Source organism: Apodemus sylvaticus (assembly GCF_947179515.1).
Source record: "Apodemus sylvaticus chromosome 5 unlocalized genomic scaffold, mApoSyl1.1 SUPER_5_unloc_1, whole genome shotgun sequence".
NCBI classification, from domain to species: domain Eukaryota; kingdom Metazoa; phylum Chordata; class Mammalia; order Rodentia; family Muridae; genus Apodemus; species Apodemus sylvaticus.
In genome coordinates, this window is record NW_026262993.1 from 162,501 (window position 1) to 176,414 (window position 13,914).

The window sequence follows — 13,914 nt, forward strand, 5'->3', positions numbered from 1 at the left end:
CACATCCTCACCAACACCTGCTGTCTCCTGAGTTTTTAACCTTAGCCATTCTGACTGGTGTGAGATGAAATCTCAGGGTTGTTTTGATTTGCATTTCCCTAATGACTAATGATGTTGAGCATTTCTTAAGGTGCTTCTCAGCCATCCGAATTTCTTCAGGTGAAAATTCTTTGTTTAGATTTGTACCCCATTTTTTAATAGGGTTATTTGGTTCCCTGGGGTCTAGCTTCTTGAGTTCTTTGTATATATTGGATATTAGCCCTCCACTATGTTCACAGCAGCCTTATTTATAGTAGCCAGAAGCTGGACAGAACCCAGATATCCCTCAATGGAGGAATGGATACAGAAAATGTAGTATATATACACAATGGAGTACTATTCAGCAATTAAAAACAACGGATTCATGATTTTTTTTTAGGCAAATGGTTGGAACTAGAAAATATCATCCTAAGCGAGGATCACAAAAGAATCACAATCACAAAAGAATATACATGGAATGCAATCATTGATAAGTGGATATTAATTAGCCCTGAAGCTCTGAATACTGAAGATACAATTAGCATATCAAATGATTCCCCATGAAGAAGGAAGAAGAGGGCCCTGATCCTGGAAAGGCTTGATCCAGTATTGTAGGGGAGTACCAGGACAGAGAAAGGGGAGGGGGAAAGATAGGAGAATGGATGGAGAAAAGAGGACATATGGGACATATGGGGGGGGGGCTGGGAAAGCAGAAAGCTTTTGGAATGTAAACAAAGAATATAGAAAATAAAAATATATTTTAAAAAAAGATCCACAAGAGTTACATAAACACAATTAAATTTCTAAGGCTATAGTTAAAATATTTCTATTTTTTATTCAAAACCATTTCATAATAAACTACATGAAGCTTCACAGAGACAAATTCAAGTAATTACATATGTCACTTAGGCTGCATATACTTACATAAACATGGTGATATTTCTGAATTCTGCTTAGAAGTCAGGAAAAAAGGATTAAAAGTAAAACATTTAACTTCTTGAAAAGTTAAGTTGAGTGGAAATAGTCTGATATTCAGACACTCTGATATATCAAGATGCTGACTTGAAATCGTTCATAAGAAAAAAGTAATATAAGAACAAAAGAGGGTGGTTGCCATAGACCCTACTGTAGTTAAAGGTAGGAATGCTGATTAATGAGAAAAAGAACAAAAAAACCAAAACAACAACAACAACAACAACAAAACCACTGAACCAACTTTTAAAAACTGCCACGGCCAAAGCTTCACCAGGGGTGATAACCAGATACTTCACTGCAAAGAGAGAGAAACTACTATAAAGATGTGCCTAGGAGACAATGCAAGAAAGAATTTAAACAAAATTTTCAGAACAAGTTCTAAATTCTAAAATTATCTCTACATACTGATCAATAGTTGGTTTGGCATATATGAAGAATAGGAACCACAACCATCCATGGCTTAAATCAGGAATAGACACTCCTCTTAGATTATTGGGTCTCCGTGCTGTCTCTCTAACTTTATATAACTGGTATTCTATGAAATTACCTCTAAGGGACAGTCTTTTCTCTTCACTTTAGTTAAGTTAGTAATGTTAAACAGCTTTACACTGGCCTTGAGTTACTAATATCTTGATCATTATCTATGACTAGCAATCTCCATTAGTCAAATTATATGTTTCCGGCTTACGAGTATGTTCTTAAGTTTTAGCATCCTTTTTATATGAAACCACTTGACAAATTACCATTTCTGAGGCAATAAAAAGACAATATCAGCACCACAGATCTCTTTCTGACAAGAATGGATTAGAAGAATGATGGTAAAAGCATTAAATCTTATCTACACAGTTATTTTAAGTAACAGAGCACAAGATAGCATCCTCTTCCATGAAAACAGGGTTTATAAGGCAAAAGCTAACAAGTTTTATCCAATTCTTCTAATCTCCCCATGATTATCACCAAGGGATGCGCATCTATTTGTTCTGCCACTGTTGCCTCTATACACAAAATGTAGCCTCCTTTACTTATGCATCAATTTTGATTGCATGTAATTAACAAGGATGTAAATTTTATTGACAAGAATGGATTAGAAGAATGATAGTAAGGAAGAAGATATAGTGGAATGAAGAAAGGAAATAAGGAGGGGGGAGAGAGGAGACAGCTAAGAGGGGAATGTTCTCGGGGATGGGAGACTTGAAAAAGTCCAAGCCATTGATTGGAGGATGAGAACAAAGAGGAAGAAAGATTGAATTCCTCCTTACATCTGCTTCTAAGCTGTCTACCCGAACCCGTGGATTATAAAGACTAATAAGTAATTCATGGAGCAATGTGAAAAGTTATTGTTATCTAAACGTAAAAACACTAGTGATGATTTGGGGATGTAACTCAATGCAAGAAGGTTTGCCTACCACATGCTGAGGTCCTCACTTCAGCCCCCAGCACCAGAACAAATCCCACTTAAGAAGATTTCTGAGGCCTACAAGTTTTGTTTCTGCCTAGAATGACATCTCTGCAATTCTTTCCTAGAATGAGAATAAACTCCAAAGATTCAACACACTCTAAAACACAGGCCATAGCATGGGCAAACACTGGCCGTAGCTACACATGGGACAGTCAGACAAAAAGCTTTCTGAGATCCACATCTCTTTACTGTCATTGGTTTGTAAAATAGAAACTAATACATAGCATAGAACCTTGGCAAAAAGTAGATAGACCATACAGGTTATATAAGAAAAAAGGGTGTGTGTATGGGTATGTATGTGTGTGTGTCTCCTATTTGATTTATGAAAGTTTCAACATCTATTTTCATAATTGTAGTTAAGACATTTCTATATCAACTTTAAAATTTTTATATAAAAGCATAATAAATATAGACTAGGAAGGGATTATACTTTTGGGAAATTTTCTTTTGTAAGGCCCATTACCCACCTTGTTTTAAACTGCAGTTTTGACTTCATAACAAATTATTTGACAAACAGCAGAACCCAGAATCCTATTAGAAAGGGTTACTTCAAACAGTCAGTTTAGGACTGGAGCTAGACCCTTGAGGGTACACACACACACACACACACACACACACACAAATACATGTGTATGCATGTGTGTGTATGTGAGAGAGAGGGGAGGGGGGAAGGAGAAGGAGAGGGACAGAGAAAGACAAAGACAGAAACAAAGACAAAGAGAAACAGGAGCAGAGAGGAGATGAGAGGAGAAAAGAGGAGAGGAGAGGAGGGAAAAGAGGAGAGGAGAGGAGAGGAGAGGAGAGGAGAGGAGAGGAGAGGAGAGGGGAGGGGAGGGGAGGGGAGGGGAGGGGAGGGGAGGGGAGGGGAGGGGAGGGGAGGGGAGGGGAGGAGAGGGGAGGGGAGGGGAGGGGAGGAGAAAAGAAGGGAGGGGAGGAGAGGAGAAAAGAGGGGAGGAGAGAAGAAGGGAGGGGAGGGGAAAGAAAGAGAGGGGAGGGGAAGAGAGGGGAGAGGAAGGGAGAAGAGGGGAGGGGAGGGGAAGAGAGGGGAGGGGAGGGGAGAAGAGGGGAGGGGAGGGGAGAGGAGGAGCTTAATGCAGCATAAAACACATTATAAGGTCTGATTGCCAAGAGGCTCAGAGACATTTAGAACAACCTGCCTAGGTCCAGCAAGTTGGTGACTGGGACAAGAAATCAAATCTGCTTTTCCTGCCCCAAAACTCCGACAATAATGCATATGAATGTCCCCAAGCAAGGCCGCTACTTCTTCTTGCTCCCACCAGCCATACAGTGGGAAGGGCTTAGCTTTGCCACATGTCACAAGCCCATTCACAGACTGATTACCAAGTGACTTCAAGGAAACCAGATTTTGCTCCTGTCAGACGTTAAGTGTATCAGTTCTTCTGGTTGAGGTTTAAATGGCCTAGGTGTCAGCGTTCTTCCTTAGAACAAGTATATACTTCTATCCAAGCTTCTCATTACAGGGCTTACCTGTCAGGAAAGGTTGCTGACACTGAGATCTGAAACACACATAAACCTCTGTTGTGCCTTCTTTACTGACCTTTAGAGTGGTCTCCAGTGTGTAATCCCTCAACAGATACAGTAGACCTGAAAACATTGATTATAAATTCCTTCTCATTAAAAAAAAGGTCGCAACTACAAAACTCCAGAGGCATTAATACTGCTGGAGAACCCTGAGTGGAAACAGAAACATTCTCTGCTTTTGCCAGTGCCATGAACCTAAGCAGTTAAATGCCCCATACTATTACTGTAGCACAAGATTTTACTAGGTTACACTAATGGACATTTGGAAACCTTTCCTAAAACTCTACAAGTTTAGAAGTTTCTAGGACCCAAACCCAATGTGTTGTAGTAACTTCAATTATTATCCATATCCACAAAAAAGGATCATCAAAAAAAACCCCTATAATCCCCACATGGATTCAAAAGACAAACAACAGCAGACCTGAAGCCCCCCAAGGTAGCTGTGATACAATTCTGTTTCATCGATAAAACAGCAGCTTACATCAGAGATATATTATCTCACATTTCCTTATGTATATATGTGTATATCTGTAGTATCATAGAACCCTCAAAAATCAATGACACAGGTAGGGTGGGGGGATATTTTCATCATAGCTATTTATTGTCATAGAAGTCAAGGCCTGTTGCATAAGAATTTATGCAAGCTGGTACCGGAAAAAAGGCGATATGTGAAGTCAAGGAGTTGAGTCTTCTAAATCAAAACTCAGTTCTTTCTATTTCTCTTGGTATCGTGAAAGGATGTCCAAACAGCAGGGTATTATTTAGTCCTATAAGATATAGTTTATCTTTCCTAATTAATACTCAGATGGTCATGATCCTTGATAGTACTAATGAAGAGGTTTCTAGGCCCCTCCTTTGGAATAACAAAACACAAAGGTAGAGAAACTGACTGAAAAATCTCTCCAGCCTTTTTCCACCCCTGCCTACTGACCTCTCTCAGTTAATGGCACTACTTACAAAGCCATAATGCAAACATAAAGCCCATAAAACAAAGCAAGATCAAAAACTTGATTTGCTCTCTTTATAAAAAGATCTGTGGAGTACTGAGTATCCCTGATACCTGCCCATTAGGACCTACTGTCACGCAACTCACCCAGGCATGCTTCTGAAGCAAACTTTCCCTGTTTTTATCCTTGGCATGTGGAATAGCAAACTGGTAAAAGTAGCATTTACTCTGCCATTTTCTTGAGCCTTATAAATCCAAAAGATTCTAATCATCCAGCCCTTGGCTAAACAACCAATCTTAGCAGGGTCTTCAGAGGGAGTGGCCTACAGGCCTACAGGCCCTGCTGTTTCCTGTAAAGGACAAGGTCTGAATACCTGGAGCCAGAACTGCTGCTGAAGGTTAGGCTTTACAAAGCAATGCGCATTTAGAAGGAGGGAACCCCTCAGCATGTCAGCCAAGGGGTTCCCAGGAGGAGCCACCACAGGCTTAGTACAAAAGGAAGTTTACTGGGGGAAGGGAAGGGGACCAGGAAAAGGGACAGAGGCAGTGAATAAAGGACAACAGAAAGACAGAAAGAGAGAGGAGGGAAGAAGAGAAGAGGCCAGCTGGCAACAAGTGGAGGAGAGAGAGAATGAAGGAGAATAGGAGATGGAGAGAGAGAGTGAGAGAGAGAGAGAGAGCGCACACACACACACAGACACACACACGCGCACGCGCGCGCTGGTGTAGCTGAGCAGTTCTTATACTCCATGTTGGCTCAAACCTACAGGTAGCAGTTGGCTGGAGCCTGGCAGAATTGTCTGTAAGCCGACAGAAGGACCCTACAGGTCTACTTGAATGTTTTTGGCGCAATAATGTTTTAACTAAATAGAATAAATACAATTAATCAAGTGTTCATTGGAAAAATTATTGTAACCAAAAACCTACATATACTAAGTGCGTGTGTGTGTGTGTGTGTGTGTGTGTGTGTGTGTGTGTGTGTGTATTAAAAAGGTAAAACACAAAACAAAACAGTAATTCAAAGGAAAAAGCTATCATAGAGCTTTCCTACCTACAGGTCCATGGGAGTGGATAATGCGAAGTGAAACCAGAACTCTGGGCTATCATACAAAGTCTTCCCCAAGTTTAAAGGCTCAAGATTTTATCTCCTCAGTATGGAAAGAACTCAGCCTTGTGCACACAAAGCAAGCCCTCTGCTGAGCTACACCCCAACTCCTCACACAGCTTTAAAACACTGTCAGGGCAAACTAAACCTACCTTCAGGCTGGTCCTGGACACTCTGTTCTGGGTTCCTGGCTTCAAAGGAAAACATCAGTGTGTGAGAGAACAGAGGCAGCAGACTACCCTCAAGAAAGCAAGAAGAACTGGGCGCTGGTGGGGGTAGTGAATCACAGGTAATCACAGCTTTGGATGCTGAGGATAAAGGCTCTTGGAATCAAGGCCAAGCTGGAATACACAGCAAGATGGAACTGAGAGAGCAGAGGAGGAGGAGGAGGAGGAGGAGCAGGAGGAGGAGGAGGAGGAGGAGGAGGAGCAGGAGGAGGAGGAGGAGGAGGAGAAAGGAGATAAAGGTAGAACTAGAAGACAAGACTGGGCTTGGTAGCATGCTTCTTTAATTCCAGCACTCAGAAGACAGAGGCAGGAGGATCTCTACGAATTCAAAGCTAGACTAATCTCCATCAGTCGTGAGTTCCAGGCCATCCAGGACCACATAGTGAGACCTCCATCTCAACAAGGCAAAGAGAAGGAGGGAGGAGGAGGAGAGAAAGGAGGAAGAGGGAGGAGGAGGGAGGAGGAGGAGGGAGGAGGAAGAGGAGGGAGAGAAGTGGGTGAGAAGGAGGAGAGGGAGGGGAAGGAGGAGGAGGAGGAGGAAAAAAACACTTCCAGGAGAGAAGCCTAGATGTGTAAGAACTCATGAAGGCTGTGCATACATCAGTCAAATGTGTGTTCTGTCAAGGTCAGCCATTCCAGTGTCAACATGGAACAGGACTCACGAGTGCAAAAACCAAGGAATGAGGCTCACTTAGCAGGCTCACCAGAGACTTTTATGTCCTTCAAATAAAGCCTGTTTTTTTTTAATTGAATAAATGATTACAACTGTCATTTTTATTTTTATTTATTTATTTTTATTTTCTATATTCTTTGTTTACGTTCCAAATGCTTTCCCCTTTCCCGGTTCCCCTCCTCCCCATATGTCCCATAAGCCCTCTTCTCTCGACCCCAATCACCCCCTTCCCATTTCTCTGTCCTGGTACTCCCCTACAATTCTGGATCAAGCCTGTCCAGGACCACAGCCCTCTCCTTCCTTCATCATGGGAATCATTTAATATGTGAGTTGTGTCTTGAGTATTCAGAGCTTCTGGTCTAATTAATATCCACTTATCACAAAATTTTTAAACCATTTTGTTGGCGCTTGAGGAGAGGTCTCAGCAGTTGAGAGTAGCTAGTTGCTCTTATACAAAAGTTCAGTTCCCGGCATCATAAAGCCATCTCTTACTCCAGGTCCAGAGGATCCAACACCCTCTTCTGGATTTTTTAGGCATCTATATGCCAGAGCAAATACATAGGAGCACACATGTACACATAGATAAAAACAAAAGGGTTTTGTTAGCAGTAAGACAAGTAATAAATGTGTTAAATCTTGGCTTCCAGAAGCTATACCTATCAAATATGTTTTATTTTGGTTACCTTGACACATCACCCGCACCTTGGGTAGCTATGGACTGAGTGGTCTTTTTCTAGCACCAATTATTCTCCGGCCTGAGGAGTGCCCGTGCCCTGTTTTTACACTCTGAGTCTTGCTGTCGGGTCAAGAGCCCTTTGCAGAGGAGGAATGAGTCATAAAACAGAATTTGGGCTCCGCTAGTTACTGGAAATAACACCGTCATAATAACACCAAGCACCAACCCATCCTGATGGATATTACATCTTATTTTATTCTCCTCTTAATCTTTAAGAAGAATTAAGATCACTCCCTCCCTAGCTCTGTAACTAGATGGTTTACAGTTAGGTGTGTCTTGAAATTATATACAAGAGCACTTTCCCGTCAAGCCTTAATAGCCTAAGGCTTTTACAAATTGCTTCTTTTCCCCCATAGTGTCTACAGAAATTAATTCTAGAGGACTGTAGTCTTTACCCAGAACACTTTGAACAAGAGTGTGGCTTTCAGGTCAAGTATGATTTTGTTCTCTGCTACATGGGCAAATGAGTGTTACGGAAGACAGGTGCTATGGGAGCTAGAACACTGTACAGTTTGTGCTGTGGTTGGATACCTGGGGCGGGGGGGGGGGGGGGGTTGGGGTGTGGGGGTGTGATTTTCAAATGCAAGAGGGGGTAATAAACCCGAATTGACTTCAGTTCTCCAAAATTTAGGAACCACTCTACATTCTGAGCTAATCCTTAATGAAACTACAGGTGATAAATTTAAAGGGATTTAAAACAGAGCCAAGACGCCTATACACTGATCATTCTGTACCCCATCCCCACCCCCAGGATCTGTTTAATCTCTTAATAGTCACTGTAACCTGAGCCTTTTCTCCAGTCTAGCAGGGATCTCACAGTAGTGTTCATTAAATTCCCTAATCAAAATGCCTCCAAAGAGCCAGTGATTGCAACAGTGCTGTCTGGGGTCGCTCCCCACCCCCAGGGTGCTGTTCCCAACTCCTCTACTTCCTCCTGGTGAACAGATCTCTCATTTCCCCAGGCCTGAATTTTCCTTTCCCCTCAATTTGCATCTTCATCTGCAATTAAACAAAGGATGCCTCCTCCTCAGGCCTCCACCACTGCTCCCTTTGTATCCATGGCAACCTGGGCAATCTACACAGAACTTTCAAAGGCTACTTTGGTATGAGCTGTACTTCTGGTCACTTGGAAACAAAACTGCTGGGAGACCATGAGTAGTGCAGCAGCCATCTGAATAGCAGTGATGGCGGTGGAGGTGGGGACGGTGGCAGAGGTGGGGCACCAGGGATGACCTTAGGAGAAGGCTCTGAGTCTAGGTTTATCAGTTCCTCTTCCAGTAGACATTTCCCAGAGCCCAACACCTCTGGAGGGGAGGCAATCCCTCCACAGCAAACTCTTCCAACAGACACTGTCACACTCTGAAGACGCTAATTAGAACCAGACTCAACCATCAGGAATGGTTTTTATTTGTCATGTTTTATCAGGAATTTCTGTACAACCTTTATACACATGGCATCTTCCTCTCCGTCCCTTTCCTGGTGTTTCCTCATTATCCTAAGACACCAAGACACCAATCATTAATTCATTGATAGCTATTGTTCCCCCAGCATTCGCCAGTATCCCATAGGTCCTGATCTCACTAACTCACAATGTCCAACAATGGAGCTGTTCCTTCAATAAAATGTCCCCATTTTATTGATGAAGAGATGAGTGTCCCTATGTCAAAAGGTCAGAGATAACTCAGAACACAGTCTAGTGTGAGTGAGTCAGGGCACTTGGGGAGTTGAGTGATCTCCCTTCAATACACAGTTAGTTCCCTTACCCATGACTCTAATCACAGCGAAAGCCGTTTCCACTGTGCTTCAAGAACCCGCTTCCTTTTACCCGGTTCAGTTGGAGAAACGACCCAGAGGAAATCTATAAATTTCAGTCTGGGGGCTGGGGAGACAGCTTAATTGGTAAAATGCTTGCCTTGTGAGCATGAAGGCCTGAGCTTGATCCCAAGGGTCCGAGTGCTTTGTTGTTGTCTTAGGCTGGAGACAGGTATGGCGGCATGTACCGTGTAATCCTGAAAAGGGGCATCTCTGGGACTCACTCAGCAGCCAGACTAGTCTAAGTTCACGTTCAGTGGAACATGGCTCAGGAGGAAAATGGGGCCAGTAAGGGAAGGGAGGAAGTGCTTGCACCTAACCCCAGTGACCTGAGTTCTATCCCCAGACCCCAAGTGGTAGGAGACAGCCTACACTCCCAAGTAGACCTCTGACCTCTACACACGTGCTGCAGCATGTGCACATGCACACACACAGATACAGATGCACACACACACACACACACACACACACACACACTAACAAACAAATAAATGTAATAAGAGGGAGGATGGTGCCTAAGGAATGACACCTGAGGCTTTCCTCTGGCCTACACACATACATACAACATGCACGCACATGTGCTCACACACACACACAGCACACAAACACACACAGAGCACACAAATACACACTCATGCCTACAGAACACAGAAATGTATACAGCACACACGCATACACATATGCACATACAAAAACAGTGTTGTCATCTCAGGGTGCCCTACTAGAGGGCACTGTCTCTGGCGTATGGGTGGCAGTCTTCCAGACTGAGGCTTTATGGGGATGTGACCTCTTCAGGGCCTTGCTGCAATTTTCTGCTGTCTTTGCTCTCACATGTCTTACATTGCTTTTTTCTACTAGCTCTCTGAAAGCAACACAAAAGGCCTCTGCTTTTTGGTGTGATTATGATGGCAGGTGTCACAGCTTAGCAGTTATATAATAGGTGTTAGATACACAATCCCAAATAGAGACCTAAGTCTCAACTTGATTCTGAATTCTAGGACAAAATGCTAACACCCTTCAGAATTGCTTTATCACATCTCCCACCCTTTGTGACCCTTTCAAGGCTTTCCATGGCCCCCCCTGGGCTTTTTAGCTAAATCCATTAGCCAAGTAAAGTCAGCAAGCATGTCATGCTTACACATGCCCCACTGAGCCAAGCATGCTTGTTCTGCTAGGCTGATTTATGTTAGAGAAAGCACCATATATCACCTCAAGGTTTTTTCATCATCATCATCATCATCATCATCATCATCATCATCATCATTATTATTCTAGTTTCAAGAAGCTGTAGGTTTCATGGGCACCATTTACACTTTTCATGAGTCCACGACCTCGAGTGTCCAGAAGCACGCTGCAGCAAAGCAACCTGTTCCACCATTGAGAAGGAAAAAGAAGCATGCTGCTTGCTTTCAGGAAGGTGGATGGGATCGCACATCTTCCTGCTAAGCAAAATAAGTCAGACTCAGGAAGACGTGTGTGTGTCATATGTTTTTGAAATATATAGAACCCAAAGATAAAAGTAACGGACATGAAGGTAGAAAAATAAGCGCGAGTGGGGTGGGGGTGGGGGGGAGTGTGTCGGTGGCGATTATGATTATGATCTTATATGCATGCACTAAGCTTGTTATATTGCACTGTTTGTACAACAGAGCCTAATAAGTAAAGAAATGGAAATAAATACTGAGAGGCAGAGAGACAGAGAGTGAGCCAGGCATGTGGTATGTGCCTTTAATTCCAGCATTCGGGAAGCTGGGGTAAAGAAATCATAAACTTGAGGCCAGTAAGGAAGACCATGACTAGGGGTAAGGGGAAAAAAAGGACTGAATATAGGTGGACCAATTTCTTCTAAGATAAGAAGCAGGGAAGAACAGTCCAAACACTGGATGTTCACCACCAGTATGATAAGAAAGGGGGAACATGTAAAAAATAAATGCAAATTTCTGTCTCTGTCTCTCTCTGTGTGTCTCTCATATGTGTGTGTGTGTGTGTGTGTGTGTGTGTGTGTGTGTGTGTGTGTGTGTGTGCATCAATCACACATATGGACTCAGAGGACAAAGGAGGACATCAGGTGTCCTCTTCACAGGGAAGGAAGGTCTCTCTGATCTAGGAGCCTGTCAATTCCCCCAGGCTAGATGACCAGCAAGCTCCCAGGACCCATCTGACTCCAACATCCAAGGCTGGGCTTACATGAACAGCCAGGCACAGCTTTTACACAGGTGCTGAGGATTCGATCTCAGGTCCTTGTGCTTGCAAAGCACATATTCGTATCCACTGGGCCATCTCCCCAGCCCCGAGCTGTGATAAATCTTGCCCATCTCTTTTAGCTTAGAGATATCACTGAAAGTAGAAACATTTTCAAGACCTTTTAAAAGTCCCTAAAACATATACCTATTTTAAACTTCAGATAAAACATACTGAACTTTGCAAACCCCTTTCCAAAGAGACTAAATCATATAACTCCTAAACAAAAAACAAACAAACCAAAAAACCAACAACCTGTTTTTGCTAGACTAGACTAAAAGCAAAGACCTTATGTGCTGTGAGCACATTTATCACAAACCACTTCCCATGCTTTAAAATTGAAATATATAGTTGTCTTAAATGTTAATTTTTTAAATAAAAATTTCTGAATATAGAGTACAACAAACCTTGAGAGAGCAATTATACAGACTCAATAACCACCAACACTTTCCCACACCTAGTTTTTCCACATTCACATTTTCTGAACTGGAATGTCTTCAAACAAAATGAGATCTCAAGCCATTTTATCACTAAATACTTCATCAGTCATGTCAAAATAAGGAGCTACCTTATTATTTAACCACAGTAACATCAAGGCCCCAACAGAATTAACCAGATGATATTCAATGTTTCTGGAAAGTTCTCCAAATATCTAAAATAATATCTTGCTGTGGGTGTATTTGAAACATCATATGCCATTACTGTGTCTCTTACATCTTCCTTATTTCTCTTTCACTCTAGAAGTTCTAGAACATTCTATTCCCATCTCTTTTCTACATTACCAGGTAATTAAGATAGTGAGTCTGTTTATTATTTGTTCTGTTTGTTGTTGTTGTTGCTGTTGGAACAAGATTTCACCCTGTAGCCCAAGCTACCTTGGGGCTCACCATGTAGCTCAGGCTGTCCTCAAACTCACAGTCCTCTTGCCTCAACCTTTGTCTTAGTTAGGGTCTCATTGCTGTCCAGAGACACTATGTTCAAGGTATTATTATTATTAAAAAAACAAAAACTAAAAACATATAATGGGGACAGTTTTGGAGGTTCAGTCCATTATCACCATGCAGGGAAGCGTGGCGGCCTACAGGACAGACACAGTGCTGAAGAGGGAGCTGAGATTTCTACGTCTGGACCTGAAGGCAGCCAGGAAGAGACTCTCACTTCAACACTGGGCAGAGTTTGATTATAGGACCTCAAAGCCCATCCCCATGGTAATATACTTCCTCCAACAAGGTCACACCTACTCCAACAAGGATGCACCTCCTAATAGTGTCACTCCTTGTGGGCCAGGCATCCCAACACACATGAGTCCATGAGGGCCAAACCTCTTCACACTGCTACAACCAGATGCACAGCACACCTAATCTACTGATCTTGAAGAGCTTGTCTACCCTAGTTAGCTTGGGATTGTTTGTGTGCTTGTTTTGCTTGTTTTTGGTAGTGATATGGGCAATCCTCAGTTTTTCAATGTATAGTTGTGTAATTATTTTATAATCTAGTGTATTTTCTATTGCTGTGGTAAACACCTTGAGCAACCTTGGAAGGAAATGTTTATTTGACAAGTTACAGCCAAGACAGGAACCGGGGAGAGGGCGGCAGGAACTGAAGCAGAGATTGGGTGGCAATACTGCCTAGTGGTTTGCTCAATTGCTTTCTTACATGGCCCAGGGACAGCACCACACACAGGTGTCTGGGCCCTCTCACACGAATCCTCAGTCAAGAAAATGTCCCCACACGTGCCCACAGGCCAGTCAATTCCTCATCAGAGGCTCCCTCTTCCCAGTGGCTCTAGTTTGTATCAAATTTGAAAGAAAAAAACAAGGGAACACAGTCACACTGCATTTGGTGACAAGGCCCTCCCTTAAGCTGACACCCTCATGGACTGAGATGTTCAGAGCAGAGTCCCTTGACAGATGCAACTATGAAACCAGCGAGCGAACAGTCTGAGTGGGCTCTCTGCCCTGGTCTTCCTTTGGACCCTCCATGGAGGGATGAAGTAAGGTTTCAGCCCAAAGAGAGCTTCTCTGCAGGGGAGTTTTAGGCATCAGTCCAAGAAGATCTGGAAAGCCCAGATAGTAGGCTCAGCAAAGAGGAGGCCAGGGCTGTCACAGGGCTCTGCTGGGAAAGAACAAAGGCTGTTTGTTTACGGCGGGGGTGGGGGGTATTAAAATAGCATTTACGGT

General features: G+C 42.9%; 2 protein-coding genes across 2 annotated transcripts in view; both read right to left on the bottom strand.

Annotated features, from left to right (window-relative positions):
- The window catches only part of LOC127676049 (ubiquitin-conjugating enzyme E2 pex4-like), a 254,148-nt gene that overhangs the window by 162,387 nt on the left and 77,847 nt on the right, over window positions 1-13,914 (bottom strand). The gene's annotated exons all lie outside the window — the stretch shown is intronic.
- LOC127676048 (ankyrin repeat domain-containing protein 26-like) overlaps window positions 11,197-13,914 on the bottom strand; it is a 68,352-nt gene continuing 65,634 nt past the window's right edge. Inside the window, exon 13 of the mRNA XM_052171971.1 lies at window positions 11,197-13,849. Within this exon, the coding sequence (XP_052027931.1) occupies window positions 13,769-13,849 (81 nt within the window). The 3' untranslated portion in view covers window positions 11,197-13,768. The remainder of the gene's footprint in view (window positions 13,850-13,914) is intronic.